The sequence below is a fragment of the Amblyomma americanum genome, chromosome 1 (genome assembly GCF_052857255.1).
Source record: "Amblyomma americanum isolate KBUSLIRL-KWMA chromosome 1, ASM5285725v1, whole genome shotgun sequence".
NCBI classification, from domain to species: Eukaryota; Metazoa; Arthropoda; class Arachnida; order Ixodida; family Ixodidae; genus Amblyomma; species Amblyomma americanum.
Genome location: NC_135497.1, coordinates 487,635,724 through 487,650,278, shown reverse-complemented (window position 1 = coordinate 487,650,278; position 14,555 = coordinate 487,635,724). Strand labels below are relative to the sequence as shown.

The window sequence follows — 14,555 nt, the reverse complement described above, 5'->3', positions numbered from 1 at the left end:
GGCCGAGTGGTTATGGTGCTCAAATGCTGACCCGAAAGACGCGGGTTCGATCCTGGCTGTAGTGGTCTAGTTTCGATGGAGGCGAAATTCTAGACGCCCGTGTACTGTGCGATGTCAGTGCACGTTAAAGAACCCCAGGTGGTCAAAATTTCCGGATCCTTTCACTGCGGCGTCTCTCATAGCCTGACTCGCTTTGGGACATTAAACCCCATTAGCCAATCCAAGTCAAACTGATTTTCTAATATTCGCGCACACCTAACACAAAGCATATAGCAAGACCTCACCAAATGGCATGTGGCCGCCGTGGTGGCTGAGTTGCTACGGCGTTCGGCTGCTGACCCGAAAGACGCTGGTTCGATCCTGGCCGCAGCGGTCAAATTTCGATGGAGGCGCAATTCTAAAGGCTAGTGCACATGTACTGTGCAATGTTGGTGCACATTAGAGAACTCCGGGTGGTCAAAATTTCCGGATTCCTTCACTGCGGCGTCTCTCATAACCTGTCTCGCTTTCGGACATTAAACCCCCATAAAGCATAAACCAAATGGTATGTAAAAAAAGAAAAGAATAGGAAAGAATGAGAAATGTCATTGCTGAATGCCTTGAAATTGCAGATTGCATGCACGCATACAAGAATACTGCTCGCACTATTGTGACACGTATCTGTTAAACTGCATGAAGTAACTTATTATATTTGCCCTTATTAGCAATAGCTTCACACTGCACATTTGAGAGGGATATGGCTGTATTCATTATATCATTGCTGATAGTTTTATGGAGCAAACAAGATTTACTGTACAGATAAGGAAAAGGATAGGACAAGTCGATTTGGCAAAGGCATATATGAATGTTGCAGAAATGTGAGGGTGATACCACACATCAAGTGCTTTGGCACAAGGTTTTTTTACTTGTTCAACATCAGTTTGCTATTTTGTTTTCAGGCTTTACATGCAGGAAGTTCCCAGATGCAAGTGCAGCCCTAATCAAGAATAGCCTGGCGAGCTACCTGGCTCGCCTCAACAATGGCCCGGCAGCAGCAACGCCAGAGCAGGCCATCTGAAAAATAGCGTCACACGCCATGTGACGCGCCTCATTACATGGAACCCCGTTCGTATGTTCTTCACCAGACCGGGGAAAAAAACCACATAACAGCCGGGAAACTGCAATAGTGAGGAAAGCTCCGAAAATGAATGAAAACAGTGCAGCTTTGACTTTAAAACTATTTATTTCCACATAAAAAATCGAGAATGATGGATTGCTGTTTCTTTCGCGCGCTGGAAAGCGCCACGCATTTCTAATAGCCTGGAAGGCCGCATTGTTGTCAGCATAGCTTTGAGGTGTGACGTCCCTGCGCAGGTGGTCCAGAGCCACGATGGCTTCTCCAAAACCTATATCTGCCAACTCCCCGGAATCATGCGGCTCGTGCTGTTCATCATCATCTCAGTCAGCGGCTTCACTCGCGACCGAGTTCGCAACGATTTCGATCATGCTTTGGCACCCCGACATCACTACGGCAGCATCCACGGCGACGTAGTCGTCCATACTTGGCGCCACCAGCCTGCTTAGCTTTCGGGCCAAACATCGCGGCATTCGCTTCTATCGGCATGCTTCGAGACAATGCTGTTAAGCGTTGAGGGAGGCAGACCAAGGTCTTGGCGTTGTGGACTATATTCCGCGCTGGCTGCCTGTCGACTGTGTTTAGTACGTCCAGTTTTTGCTCAAGGGGAACCGCCTTCCACTTTCTTGATGCCATCAAAGCACGACAAAAATTGCAGTTACATTGTTCGATGTTCACGGGGCAGATGGCGATCTAGTGGCGACCTCTCCAGCTCTTGTGCGGCTTCTTGCAGCCACTTGCATAGCAAAGCCTGGCCAAGACTTGTCAAAAGTAAAAGTGGCGGTTGGCGCGCATTGCCCAGACGGGTTCGGGGTGCCAGGTTGCGACATATCATTCTGGAATGGTTTCACACCTACAACATAACAGTGGGGTTCCCAATACATTGGATCCTTTGGGAGATATTGCTGGGACTGGATGAAACCGAGCAGCAGCCGGAAAAATGTGCAGTGAAGAACATAACAGCGGGGTTCTACTGTAATGGGCCGGCAGCAACATTCACCTGCTGTGACATATAATTTTTAATTAGTTTATTTCTTAATTATAACTTCAGCTCTAGTCAGGCACCTGTGATATTTTACAAATAAAACAATTTTTAACATTTTTTTCTTGTACATCTTGAAGTGCATGCAGGTACGTGTGCCACAATCCTCATTTGCATATATATGTCCCAGCAGGATTGCCTTTCTGTGTGCATCAACAAAATGACTACAACTTCTCAACTCAACAACGGTTGAACAGGGGATCAACAAGGTTATCTTTCTGTGTGCATCAACAAAAGGGCAACAACTTCTCAACTTAACAATGGTTGAACAGGGGATCAACAAGATTATCTTTCTGTGTGCATCAACAAAAGGGCAACAACTTCTCAACTCAACAGGTTTCAACAGATGGTCAACAAAAAAAGTGTGCCAATATGCAAGAATTTGGCAACAATAAGTTGCATAGCCATTTTGTTGCCATGTTATTGACTGTGTTGACGGAAGTCCACGAAATGATCACTAAAACAACACACCGATTTTTGTAAGGGACGAAGTCAAAGAACTGCCGGAATAGGTCCTGGAGGCGCAGGTAAGAGGTTCGCCTTCTGCCTTTGGGATCAAATCAATGCATGATATAAGTGGCAACCTTACTGGCGTCTTCCTGCGGCCCGCAGTTACTGAGGAAGTAATCCGCTGCCAACAGGTGCTCTACTGCTCCTGGAGCCAGCGCTAGTCCACTGTAGACATGTTATTCATTACGCGCAGGCATTGCAGGGAAGTCTTTTTTTAATTTAAGGATGCTTGAATGCGCACCAAGCTTACTTGTTTAGTTTCTGGCAATTTCCGGCATGGCAGCCTGCACTTGAAACGTACTCCAATGGCATAAAAGGGCTTCCGCGGTGGCTCACTGGTTATGGTGCCCGGCTGCTGACCCGAAGGACGCCGTTCGATCCCGGACACAGCGGTCGCTTTTCGATGGAGGCGAAATGTTCGAGGCTCGTATACTGTGCGATGTAAGTGCACGTTAAAGAAATACAGGTAGTCGAAATTATCCGCAGCACTCCACTACGGCGTCCCTCGTAACCTCAGTCGCTTTGGGTCCTAAATCCCAAAGAGCCTAAACCAAAAGGCGTTATTTTACAGGGGTTCTTTTCACGATTCATTCCTTCTTCTGTAACCACCGGTCAGGATCGCCTCTCACAATGGCCTGCGAATGACATTGCGCAAGAGCTGTCAGCCGTGACGTCACAGGCGGTAGTTACTAATGGGAAGGGCAACAAAAAATGAATTGGAGAAAGACGCATTACAAAATACAGCCACTAAGCACTCTGCCGCCATGCTTCGAGCTGCGCGTGCTCCAAGAGAAGATTAGTTGCTGTGTAGAAAGCGTCGCTATCATAGCTCAATTTTTACTCACACTTATTCAGGCTTGATTACGTATGTATTTTATGAGTCTTCTGCTAGCACTTATCGCCACATTTTCCATAGCAAGCGTTAGTTTCTCGTAAATTACGTTTTAATTTTAGCACATTACGAGTCACGCTCGGTCGCGTTGATATTGAGCAGCTTCGAAATTTATATGCCGGCGGCTCAAGAAGACAGTTTTTGCAGATCTTGTGTTGCTGTAAAATTTTCTAACAGCGCCAAATACGCTCTTATCTGCCTTCGTTTAGTCAGGCCCTTGTGTCTAACTTTGCATTTTTTGTACCCGGAATTGTTCTTTTTTTCATCTTTGTGCTTTTAAACTTTTGTGGGAACTTGGGACGTTCTCGCTTCTTGTAATTTCCTTTTATTTCAGTAGCCCATTTCAAGATAATTGGCTATTGAACATTCTTTGTTTCAGCTCTTGGATTTGACCGCTTTTTCTGAAATTTTTTATTTTATTGGAGTGTGTAGAATGAAAGTTGTGCTGTAAAAATTCTTGCTACAGGTTGTGTGCCCCAGCAAGGGTTTACAACTTATGTATACAATGAGAGTTGCTGGTTGCAAACCCCGTATAATGCAGCAGGGCATGACCATTTTCCTTTGCTGTTCCTGTTCAGATATTTTGGAGAACATGTTCAGAGAAACAGTCTCTTGCATTTTGTCACTCAGTAGATGCATTTTGCGTCATGAAGACAAACAGCTGGTATGAAACTGTTTTTCGTACTTCATTTTTAGGTAGTTATATTCATGACTACGGAAAGCAAATAGCTTTCACCGAATATTTTCTAGTTCTTCATTAATTACAGGCCAATTACAAACTACTGCCACATCTTTCTTCCTCACTTAACACACAAAAAATTCAATCAATCACTTTTCTTTGGCCTCATTGACTCGCTTCATTTAAGCCTGTTTCACCACTTGTCCAAACTTCGATTTCGTAAATTCTTTCTTTAAAAAGAATTTCTAATGTTCAACAATGACTAACATACATTTGGAGCGTCTGGGTTTGGAAAGAGCTGTGTTCTTAGATGTCTTCAAGACATTTCTCACTGTTAAGCTCCAGATTTCTATAACAAAACTAAGGCACCGCAACATTCACTACTTGGATCTCTACAGGGTCACGGACTTTCTTTTAACAACACAACATATGACTGCTAATGCAACCAGCTCATGGTTTTCCCACCCTTTCAGGCATGCGTCAATAATGTGCCTTAGCATGTTTATTGCTTCTGACCTGCATTAGCAGTTCATTCAGTGTTGTTTCTGGTTCTACTATTTTTTGCTGCTAATTGTTCTGATAGTTCTGACATTGCATCACTTCGGACTGAATTCAATAACACTGTGTAATGGTTTCGCTTGAGTGTGCAGCTTTACTTTTTAAATTTGAGCATTTCTCATAACCACTCACCCTGTCCCTATTATTTTCAAAATATAGTCACCTTGACTTCTCCCTAGCATACAAGTACTTTGACATAGATATTACAACCTTTAACAAAAATTCATGGCTTTAATATTGACTAACTAATATGAAAATCTAGTTGCATGCTGCTGCATTTATTACACAATTTTTTCAGTGAAACTGAAAAGGCATACCTATACCCTGCTTAATCTACGATATGCCTGTCCTATGTGGGTCATGGCTGGTCTCCTTATAAAATCCTTCAAGAATGTGCACACTTGCTCAATGCATTTCACCCTGCCTGCTTACTGCAAACATCATAGACAAGAAAAAACCAAATATCCTCCCTCACTCTTTGCCATAAGGTGTCTTCTGTCTTTTTCAATACACCACAACTGGCTCTCATTGCACTTTGACATAGCTGCTACTTCATACCTGCATGCACCAACCACCCTCCTGAAGTCAGCATATGTCACCCAGTATGGCGGTATACGCATGCTCATTCCTGCTGAAAGCCTGCTGCGATTGGCACCACTGTCTCACTGCATTATTTTTTGGATACGGCTTAAGAACGAAGCGAAAGATGTCCCTCCATCCAAAGGCGGGGATCGATTATCATGCCAAAGTGGTTAACCCCTTTCATCTACGACGGCACACTAGCTGGTGCAAATGGGGTAACACCCATGTCATGAGAATCTGTTGATGCTAGGGGATGGAGGGCCTGCTTTGAGAAGGCATTTGCTACTTCATTCTTGAGCTTTATCCGAATGCAGTCGCCAGCCAACATTATTCACCATTGCTCTGCACATTCTAACTTCATTGCAAACGTATGGTTGCATATATGTACTTGAAATTCTTGGTTGTCGCCCTTGTGTTTGTTTGCTGAGGCTTGGGTTTCTTTCTTCATGTTAAGCATTCAGGCTATTGCATGTGATCTTTGTACTTTAAAACCCTTTTCTGGATTTAGTTTTACCTCTGGCAAGGCTAAAGGTTATAACGTTTGTGCACTTGGCTTCTATCGCATGCTTTTTTCCTCATTACTTTTCAGAAAAGATACTAAGCCAGTTGGGTGAAACATTAGCTTTTGCATATTCTTGTGCACCCGTTTTTTGTCCATATTTCGTGCTGTGTCATTACTACTGTTCAGCACAATGCACTGTTATATTCACAGGCCTCCGAGGACCTGGAGTAAAAGAATGGACAGCAACAGACGCTGATCATTATGGCTACTGGGCAATAAAATATGGCTGAGGGCAAAACAAGTGATTGAATTCCTTGACATTCTTCCGTACTCGAAGCCTGTGCCTGTGCATATTCCTTGCCCGCGTACTGCTTCGAGGTGCAATATTCTGAAGAAACTAGAACTGCAGCTGTTTGATTAGCCTTTATTTTATGCGCTTTAGAGCTTACAAGAACAGAATGAGTATGATGAAAGATCACAAAGTCACAGAGAGCGCAAACTAATGACTTCACTACACATGGATGTTCTATCTTGCACTTACTGAAAATGACATTTCAAGTAACTTGCATACCTGAAAATGACACTTCTTTGTGACATGTTTATGTTATTGCATTGATCAGAGCCCAGTGTGTAATTTTCTCAGAATGCACCTGTTATTTGAACTGTTATTCCCAGATCATGTACAAAATATTGAACTTTCCTGTGTAATGAGCAACTGTTGGTATTTTCTTTGCATCTCTCTGTCATATCTTGCATCATATTTGTTTTGTTGTAAGATGTACACCACACAAAATAAATGACACAGCATCCAGCCCCCTACCTGAAAATAGATTGACAGAATATCTGGTTAACATCCTCTGAATGTCTAGGAATCGTCACATGTGGGCACAATATGAGTATTATATGGACGTCCACTATGATCAAAATGAACATTGTATGGACATTACATGGACGTAATATGAGCATTTGGGAACATCGTAAGGAAAGCAGATATCTTGTGGAGGATATTATATGAATATCCACTGGATATAACTTGGTTGGCTGTACAGGTCGCACTGTCATTAGTGCAAGAGGCAGTGCTAGAAACCATCTTCCTAATACATAATAAGCTTCAAAGTATTTTGTGTGTTTGTGTGTGTGCGTGTGTGTGCGCGTGCGCGCGCGCGCGTGTGTGCATGTGTGCATGTGTGCGCGCGTGTGTGTGTGTGTGTGTGTGTGTGTGTGTGTGTGTGTGTGTGCGTGCGTGCGTGCGTGCGTGCGTGCGTGCGTGTGTGTGTGTGTGTGTGTGTGTGTGGTACAAAGAAAGCAAGTGTCTCTGCGGTGGTATAGGTGACCTTTCGTGATGTCCGAAGCAACTTGTTGATTCTGCGTATTGGCGCAAAGAGTTGTAGAGATTTCCTAAAGACATGCTGTTTGGGGAATTTGTTTAGGAGTATACGCAACAAGCAGACGACGCTGAACATTGGCCTAATGGACGAAGTTGCCGGGACATGAAGTGAGGCGTATTTTGAACTTGTCATTTGAACTTTTCGAACAGCCCTGATGGTGACGCGCCAGGTGGGGAAATTGCAAGCTTGAACGCAGAGCCACCCATGCACCATAGACAGATGTACTTGAAAATTGTAAAGCTGGTCAGATTATGAGATACCCCTGTCGTAGATAGGGTACCCGAAAGAAACCGATAGTCCTTGAAACAAAGGAAAGAATGTGAGGGGAGGGTGCTGTGATTGTGTGGAGGAAGGAAGTGATGAAATAATCGCCAATGGAAGGCGTTCTTTCATGGCCTCGCCAGAGATGTGTAGAAAAGATGACTGCTTGTGTTGTTCGTGGAATGACTGCGCGCGCTCTTTGCGGCCCGAGCAGAAGTGCCGGCTGTTCGTGGACCCCGTGACGGGCCTGCTGAGCCGCGTGATGCTGCTCAACACGGGCCTGGAGGTGCCCTTCCGCCAGTCGCTGTTCGCGTATATAGCCAACGAGGGCGTGGTGGAGAAGTCCTCTGGCGCCTACTCTTTCAGCCCTGCGGACGATCAGCCCGTCGACCTAGGCCGCAGAGTCAACTAGACACTCGTTAAGGTACGCCACTCGGCTCGCAGAGCCGGGCGTCTTCAGAAACAGCTGTGGTGTATTTCAGTGTCCATCCGTATCCGTGCTACGACGGTGCCGCCTCGACACATGCTAAAGAAATGCTGTGCGCTGTCGCAGCCACAGGTCTGCTACAATCGTGGCTGTGCACTCAACACTGAATTTAAAGTGCGTTCGTACTCGCATCTGCAATTGTTCCTCGGCACAAGCCAAAGATATTTTCGTTTCTCTAACTTCACGGTTGTGATTGTTTGCGTTGTATCATTTGCGTACTTTTTTCTCCATGGCTGCATAATACATTTTCTGCTATTATTTCTGTAATTTATTTTGTAGATATTTTCATTAATTGGGTCTTTTCTTGCGTCTGCCCCCACCAGCTGCACTCAAGTACGTCACATCTGCCCCTCATGCGCTTACCGTAATGAGATCTTCACCTGCGCTTCTGGGCCTGCCATCGATCTCGGTGCGCTGAATATAAGAAACGCATATCCCGAGATACGCGTGCCATCCGCTACCTTTTCACTTTCCCGATGTGTGGCTGTCGAGGGCAGCCCCGTACATGAAAGTGTCACTGAGGACAACTCCGTTAAATTATTGTTCGTAGTAAAAATAGATTCTATGCCTCTTTCTTGGCATGGTGACGTTTGTTCGGCTGCAGAAGGCGCATACATTTCTGAGAAAATCAATTAAAAATTTTTTTCGCCTTACGATGAAAACTCGCGACTTCTGCACCAATTGGGACTGGTCGCCATCGTTTTCAAGTGAATGGCGGCGAAGCCTGGCCTCTGGGATTCGCGCAAAAAAAATTTTCTCTGTCGACTCACGCATTTATCTTGCGAAATTGGCCAGCGGTGGTGACACCTGTTTTCGTTTTTTTTTACTTTCGGTGACTGTTGTCTATTCCTGATTAGAACGCGGTACCCTGTGAATACAGGTCACCCTAAAGTTGTCCTTCGTGTCCCTTAATAGACGCGAGTTCGGGTTATATTTGCGACACAGTAATTGCAACGAGTTTGCCTGCAAGCCAAGGTAGCTCAGCTTCCATTCACTGTATTCGCGTGCTTTGAACGCGAAAAAAATCGTTTCACTGGTGCGATCCTTAACACCAGTACTTTAGGAGGAGGAGGAGACTTAAATGAATACAGGAGAGGCAGTTACTTTACCTTTAGCCTTTACTCTTGTACACGTACTGCGTTCCTAATTTCCCTAACTATGACATTTTAGCCATAGATATTAATTCGAAATGTGCAGCAGATAAAACTTCCACCACAGCAGCCAGGCGCTAAGTAATTCAGTCTTTTTTTTTCCGTGCAATATGAAGTTCCCGAGATCGCACGCGCGTAGAAGCACAAATATATCCAAAAGCCGATTATGGACTGCTCCGTGTGCGTTCAGCGCATAATTAATAAGTATGCGTCTGGACGCGAAAACTGGTTTTCGCTGTAATTCTCTCCCTTTATAATGAGGGAGTTCGTTACAACTCTTACTAAGGCCACATGCCGTGGGAGCTTATCCGGATGTAAATCTGGCCGCATACTTCGATGCCGATGCATCGAAGCGCCATCTCCGTTCGTGATAACGCGTTGATGTCGAAATTGTAGCGCCTTATACGAGTATATGCTGCAGCCTGCAGTTGAAGAGGCTGTTGCTGGGACCAAACTTAGAACCGAGTACGGATGACGGCGCTAATTCTTCGATATATGGTCATATACTGGTTTTGATCTCAGTGCAATGGGAATTAACTAAAGTTCTGAACCAGCCCGGAAGGTGATAGTTTTTCAATGAACTTCCTTGTAATTTTCGGATAGCCGGTGCATAATTTTGGGTGTTACAACGTCCGACCTGGCAAAAGGAGGCTGCGAACTGCGCGCCACTTTTAGAGGATGCGTGATTTATTAGCTTATTTGGAACGCCGATAAGGGCTGAACGACTTAATTCCAGCAAGCGGCTTTTCATCTCTAGCAGCAATGCAAGACGAGTCAGCATTTTACGCTGCTTCAGAAACCCAGGTTATGATTCTGTTCCTGGCAATGCTAAGAAAATATGCGAGGAACGCGGCTTATGCCATGGGCGCTGCTCACGAGTTCCAGTGGATAGAGGAGGAGAAAGCAGTTAAGTGGATTTCAGACGAATTGCAACTCTGCATAGAACATCGCAGTGGCTACGATGATTATTCGCGTCAACTAATTGCTCTGTTTTTCTTTCGAAAATGACCGTGCACTGTTAGTGATGCGCAGCGCGCCAGGCACAGCAGCGTCATTTGGTCGTCTTCATTTTTCACCGCCACAGGGTCCCCTGCTTCAAGAGATTCATCAGACGTTCAATGATTGGGCCTCTCACGTCATCCGGCTCTACAAGGACGAAGATCTCATCGAGTTTGACTGGGTCATCGGGCCTATCCCGTTCAGGTAGGCGTACCAGCGCAGTCCTTTGGCACACACCGCCCATACACATGCACTGAACTGTGTTTATAGCTGCGATGTGTTGGCGTTTTCATTATCGCATTAACGACTCTGTCAGGTACGCAGATATGCTGGGTAAAATGGCAGCAATAAGCTTTTGCGAAACTCTTTGTAACCAACGTCCACACTTCGCGCCGCTGGCATACACGTTCCGGTACATATGATCTTGTGTTCATGGATCAGTGGGACAACTGTCTTCTCGCGACTGAACATTATTTCTGGTGAAATCGTGAGATATTACGGCATAACAAATGCACGTGGAGAGGGCACAACCCCGGACGCCTTCCAAAAACTGCTTCAGTTGCACGATTCCTGCCTGGGCCTGTTTTCGCCCGGTGACGTCAAAGTAACAATCTTTATTAAACCAGCTATACTTGTGAAACGAAAATGTACAAGTGAGCAAAAGCCAAAGTGAACAAATGTCACACACGAGGCGGGGCCATATATGACCCCTAATATTAACGCTTCTAATAAACTGTCGAACGCACTGAAGGCGTATACGCGGAAAAGTTATGATACACAGTTTCTTGTGAATTGTTTGATGAACGTGTATTTGCAGAAAAGTCATGCGCACTAAAACTGCCCCTTTTAGCCTTGGCACCGATTTACAACGTGCACGTAATTGTGCTGCCTGGAGCTGCGCCTGGTGAAGAAAACGAGGGTATAGCTTTACACTCGCCTGTAAATTAGAAAACGTTCACCGAGACTGGTGAGACGTATCGTTCCCGGGATCCTAGATGATCATAGCGATTACGAACGGGGGCACAGAATAGCAGAGCTCGGAGGGCATGCGCTATCTTGCAACGAAGTGTTCGCAGTTCAATTTGTGCCGCATTCGCAGTACATTCCCCTTCAGTCATCCCCAGTTATCTCTTCTGTATGCGGTTCGTGCCACGCTGCAGTAATCTGAGAATCGCGCTGCACGGACAGGCTCTAAGTTCCGCGTAAAGTACTCCAGCCATACTGCAGCGTGTTTGCCCTTATGCTGACTCCTCCCTCCTCTTCTATTTTATTACCCGATACTTCTTTCGGGAGTTATTTGTATGACCACCTCCATTGGGCATGCTCTTCGCCGTCAGTGCTGCGCGTGGCGGGCGTTCTTTGAACTTCCCGCGGGTTCGCGCAGATGACTGAATTTTGCGCTTGTTTCTTGGTGCCAGTGTTTTTTTGCAACCGATGTCAAGGGCTTGAGCCGTGACAGACGCTCTTGTTTATTGTGCCCACCACTCCCCTGGCTGGGCTGCCGACTCTTGGGAGGGGCGTTACTGGCCATTCTCCCTTTGCTTGTATGGCAGGAAAATATATTTTTTTTCTACATTTGGACAATTATTGCAGCACTCGAGTACGAGACTTAAGCGCGCTAAGAGTCGCGTTATCATATGCTGTTACGTGATTGACGATAACTCCGAAGCTACAGCTCTGACTACAAATATTACGGTAGAACTAGCTGTGCACATTTTCTTTAAGCCCTTCTGCGAGAAAAATAATGAAATGACTTTGAAGTAGAAGAAAATATTGAAAATAAAAGAGGCTCAGCTGGGAGTAAATCTTTTCGCGAAAATTTCCCGCGAAAGCACTAACGAGTGAGAGAGTTGAAATTTGTGCCTATGCGTGAGTTGCGGCCGTTGTTTATTTGAGCAGCTGTTTTCGTTTCGGAAAGAATCATCCTTGGCATTGCATTGGTTTCTTTAGTACATTTTTTTTCCTCCACTTTGCTACCGATTTCTCCCTGCAGTGAAGGCAGAGAACCCAGCGGCGGCAAGGAGACCATTTCCCGCTTTCAAACGTCCATATGGAACAACTAAACCTTCCACACCGATTCCAACGGACGCCAGAACATCAAGAGAACGTGAGAGCTTTTTACAGGCTATCGGATTTTCTGGCTTTTCTTAGAGTGTTTCTGCCCAGCGAAGGTTAGGCGACATGACTGGAATGCTAAAACTGCCATGCGGACATGGAAACATGTAGATTTTTCAGTTACTGCACGCGTTTCGTGTTATCGGCGCTCCTCGGGGCCTTGTTCGGGCTGTTACAACGTGAAACTCACGCCCTGGTAAATCTGTCAGCACCCGGCGCTAACAAAATTGCGACTTACTGCTGATAAAGGCCGACTTTTTTCCATATCGAGTGGCGTTTATTGGCGGTGATATTCGTGTTGGAACGCCCATAAGGGCCGACGCATGAGGAAAAGTGTTGCGTTGTTAATTTTTTGCGCTGACGCTCATTGGCACACAGGCTGTATACAGGCAAGTCCGAAAGGGCAAAGGAAAAAAGAAGAAAAGCATTACAAATGATGCACAGTTGGACCGAAAAACAGCGGCCTCCATTTTAAAAGTCAAGTTTTATCTTTTGGTGAAATTGTGAAGGCTATATGTTGATATTTTTTTCCCGTCCCGTTTCACTCTTCAATGTGGCGCTTATAAGATCTACATTTCTGACGGGTTGGAGCACTGGAGCTCGTTCGCCCAATCCTCTCGACCGTAATCGCTTAGATGGATTTTTCCTTTCGCTGGCTCTAAGGATTACTGCCAATTCTTACTTCTGATCTGCCGACGTATCTTTTTTCTTCTTGTTAATGACGAACGACTTTCTTTAAGTTTTTCCTTTAGCGATCAGCACTTTAAATGCGACAGGAGAGGGCGAAATTTCATCGTGGATCTCAGCGCGGCCGCCATAAGTACAGAAGCAGGAAAAATGAAAATAACAAAGGACAATAACGAACTCTGCAGCAATCTTTAAGCCTTCATAGCATCGCTTGTAATCGCTCCGCACTTAGAGATGTCACCGTCCGCGTATTGCACTTGCTGCTCGGGCACATCGTTTTTACTTTTGACTGACGGAATTCGCTCGTAGTCGTATAGTTAAGAGGGCTTTTTTAATTCAGCGTTGGGCTGTCATCCCGTGCACGGCGAGACGAGCATCCGATGCGCGATGGCGAAGTCTTTACCAGAATTACACTTTTCGCCCGCAGAGAAGGTCCACTCAGCGAGCATAACGTGAGGCGAGCTCGTTTAATGCCAGATTCCAATTTAAACCCTCGGGTGCTGGTGCAAACCTGCGCTGCTGAACACATTTTTAATTAGATTAATATCGGCGCTTCAGCCTGCAGCGAAATCCAATTGGCTTGTAAAGTGATCCTCCGGAGACAATAAAGTAGCAACATTAAATTTAGGCGCTCAAAAAAAAAACAAGCAAGGACGACAACGGTGGGTACATGTTTTTGTACATAATGAATGCGAAGACTGGTAGAGGGCGCCTGTGGTTTTCGTTTGCTACGGTCCGCAAAACTGCGTAAAAGGCAGAAAAAAATGGGGGATGCAGGGTATGAAGGGGGCCATCTACCGCTGAGGCGCTCGATGAAAGGTCTAGCTCGTAGCGTGCTGTACTTTTTTCTATGTTCTATGCTTAACGCTAATCCTTAATTGTGATGTTACACTTCAGTAATTAGTATCAGCGAAGGAAGACATTTTATAAGGAGGCGGGTTGTTAAGAGATGTGTACATACTCTGAAGGCGCTAAGCGGAGAGAGGGAACTACACTTCTTAAATGACATGGCTAGCCAGATTGCGTAGGGGAGGACAGAAGGGGGACGAGGATTTTGACACCCCCGTTTTCTACTAGCAGGCCTGCGTCCTTTTGGATTTTTTCGATGCGGGCCAGTCCCTTCCTCGTAGAAACGCACTGAAATATGCCTAACCCCACAGGTGTCATTGTTTACCTCTTTTGTTCGCTTACTGAACGAGCAACGCATTTCCCACTGGTGCTTTCGTTCTTGCATCTGTACGTTTTTAAGCCTGAGCCTATGAGCGTACTCCTTGCATCCTTGTTGGCGGCAGCTTCATTTTCTCGACTATTCGCTGCTCCGCTACAGCAGATGGTCGCTCCCTGGTCGCAACTTCAGGACGTTGACGCTGTTGGGAAGGAGGGTTCCTTGAGTGAGCTCTGTTCAATGCCGCAGGTCCCTGCTCCGAATGACGTTGTCGGTCTTGGTTTTGAAGGAAACTGTACAGGGGGTTTATTTTATATTATTTACAAGATTTAGGAACCCATTGGAAGGTGATGGGGGAAGGTCGGAGGATCTGAGAAGATCTGAGGATGATCGAGGATTCCTTCCTCACGGCACTCGTCGTCC

At 45.6% G+C, this 14,555-nt stretch overlaps 1 protein-coding gene across 1 annotated transcript in view; it reads left to right on the top strand.

The window, feature by feature from the left end:
- LOC144127494 (lysosomal alpha-mannosidase-like) overlaps positions 1 to 14,555 on the top strand; it is a 79,440-nt gene that overhangs the window by 41,126 nt on the left and 23,759 nt on the right. Inside the window, exons 9-10 of the mRNA XM_077660488.1 lie at positions 7,743 to 7,931; positions 10,251 to 10,369. Of these exons, the coding sequence (XP_077516614.1) occupies positions 7,743 to 7,931; positions 10,251 to 10,369 (308 nt within the window). The remainder of the gene's footprint in view (positions 1 to 7,742; positions 7,932 to 10,250; positions 10,370 to 14,555) is intronic.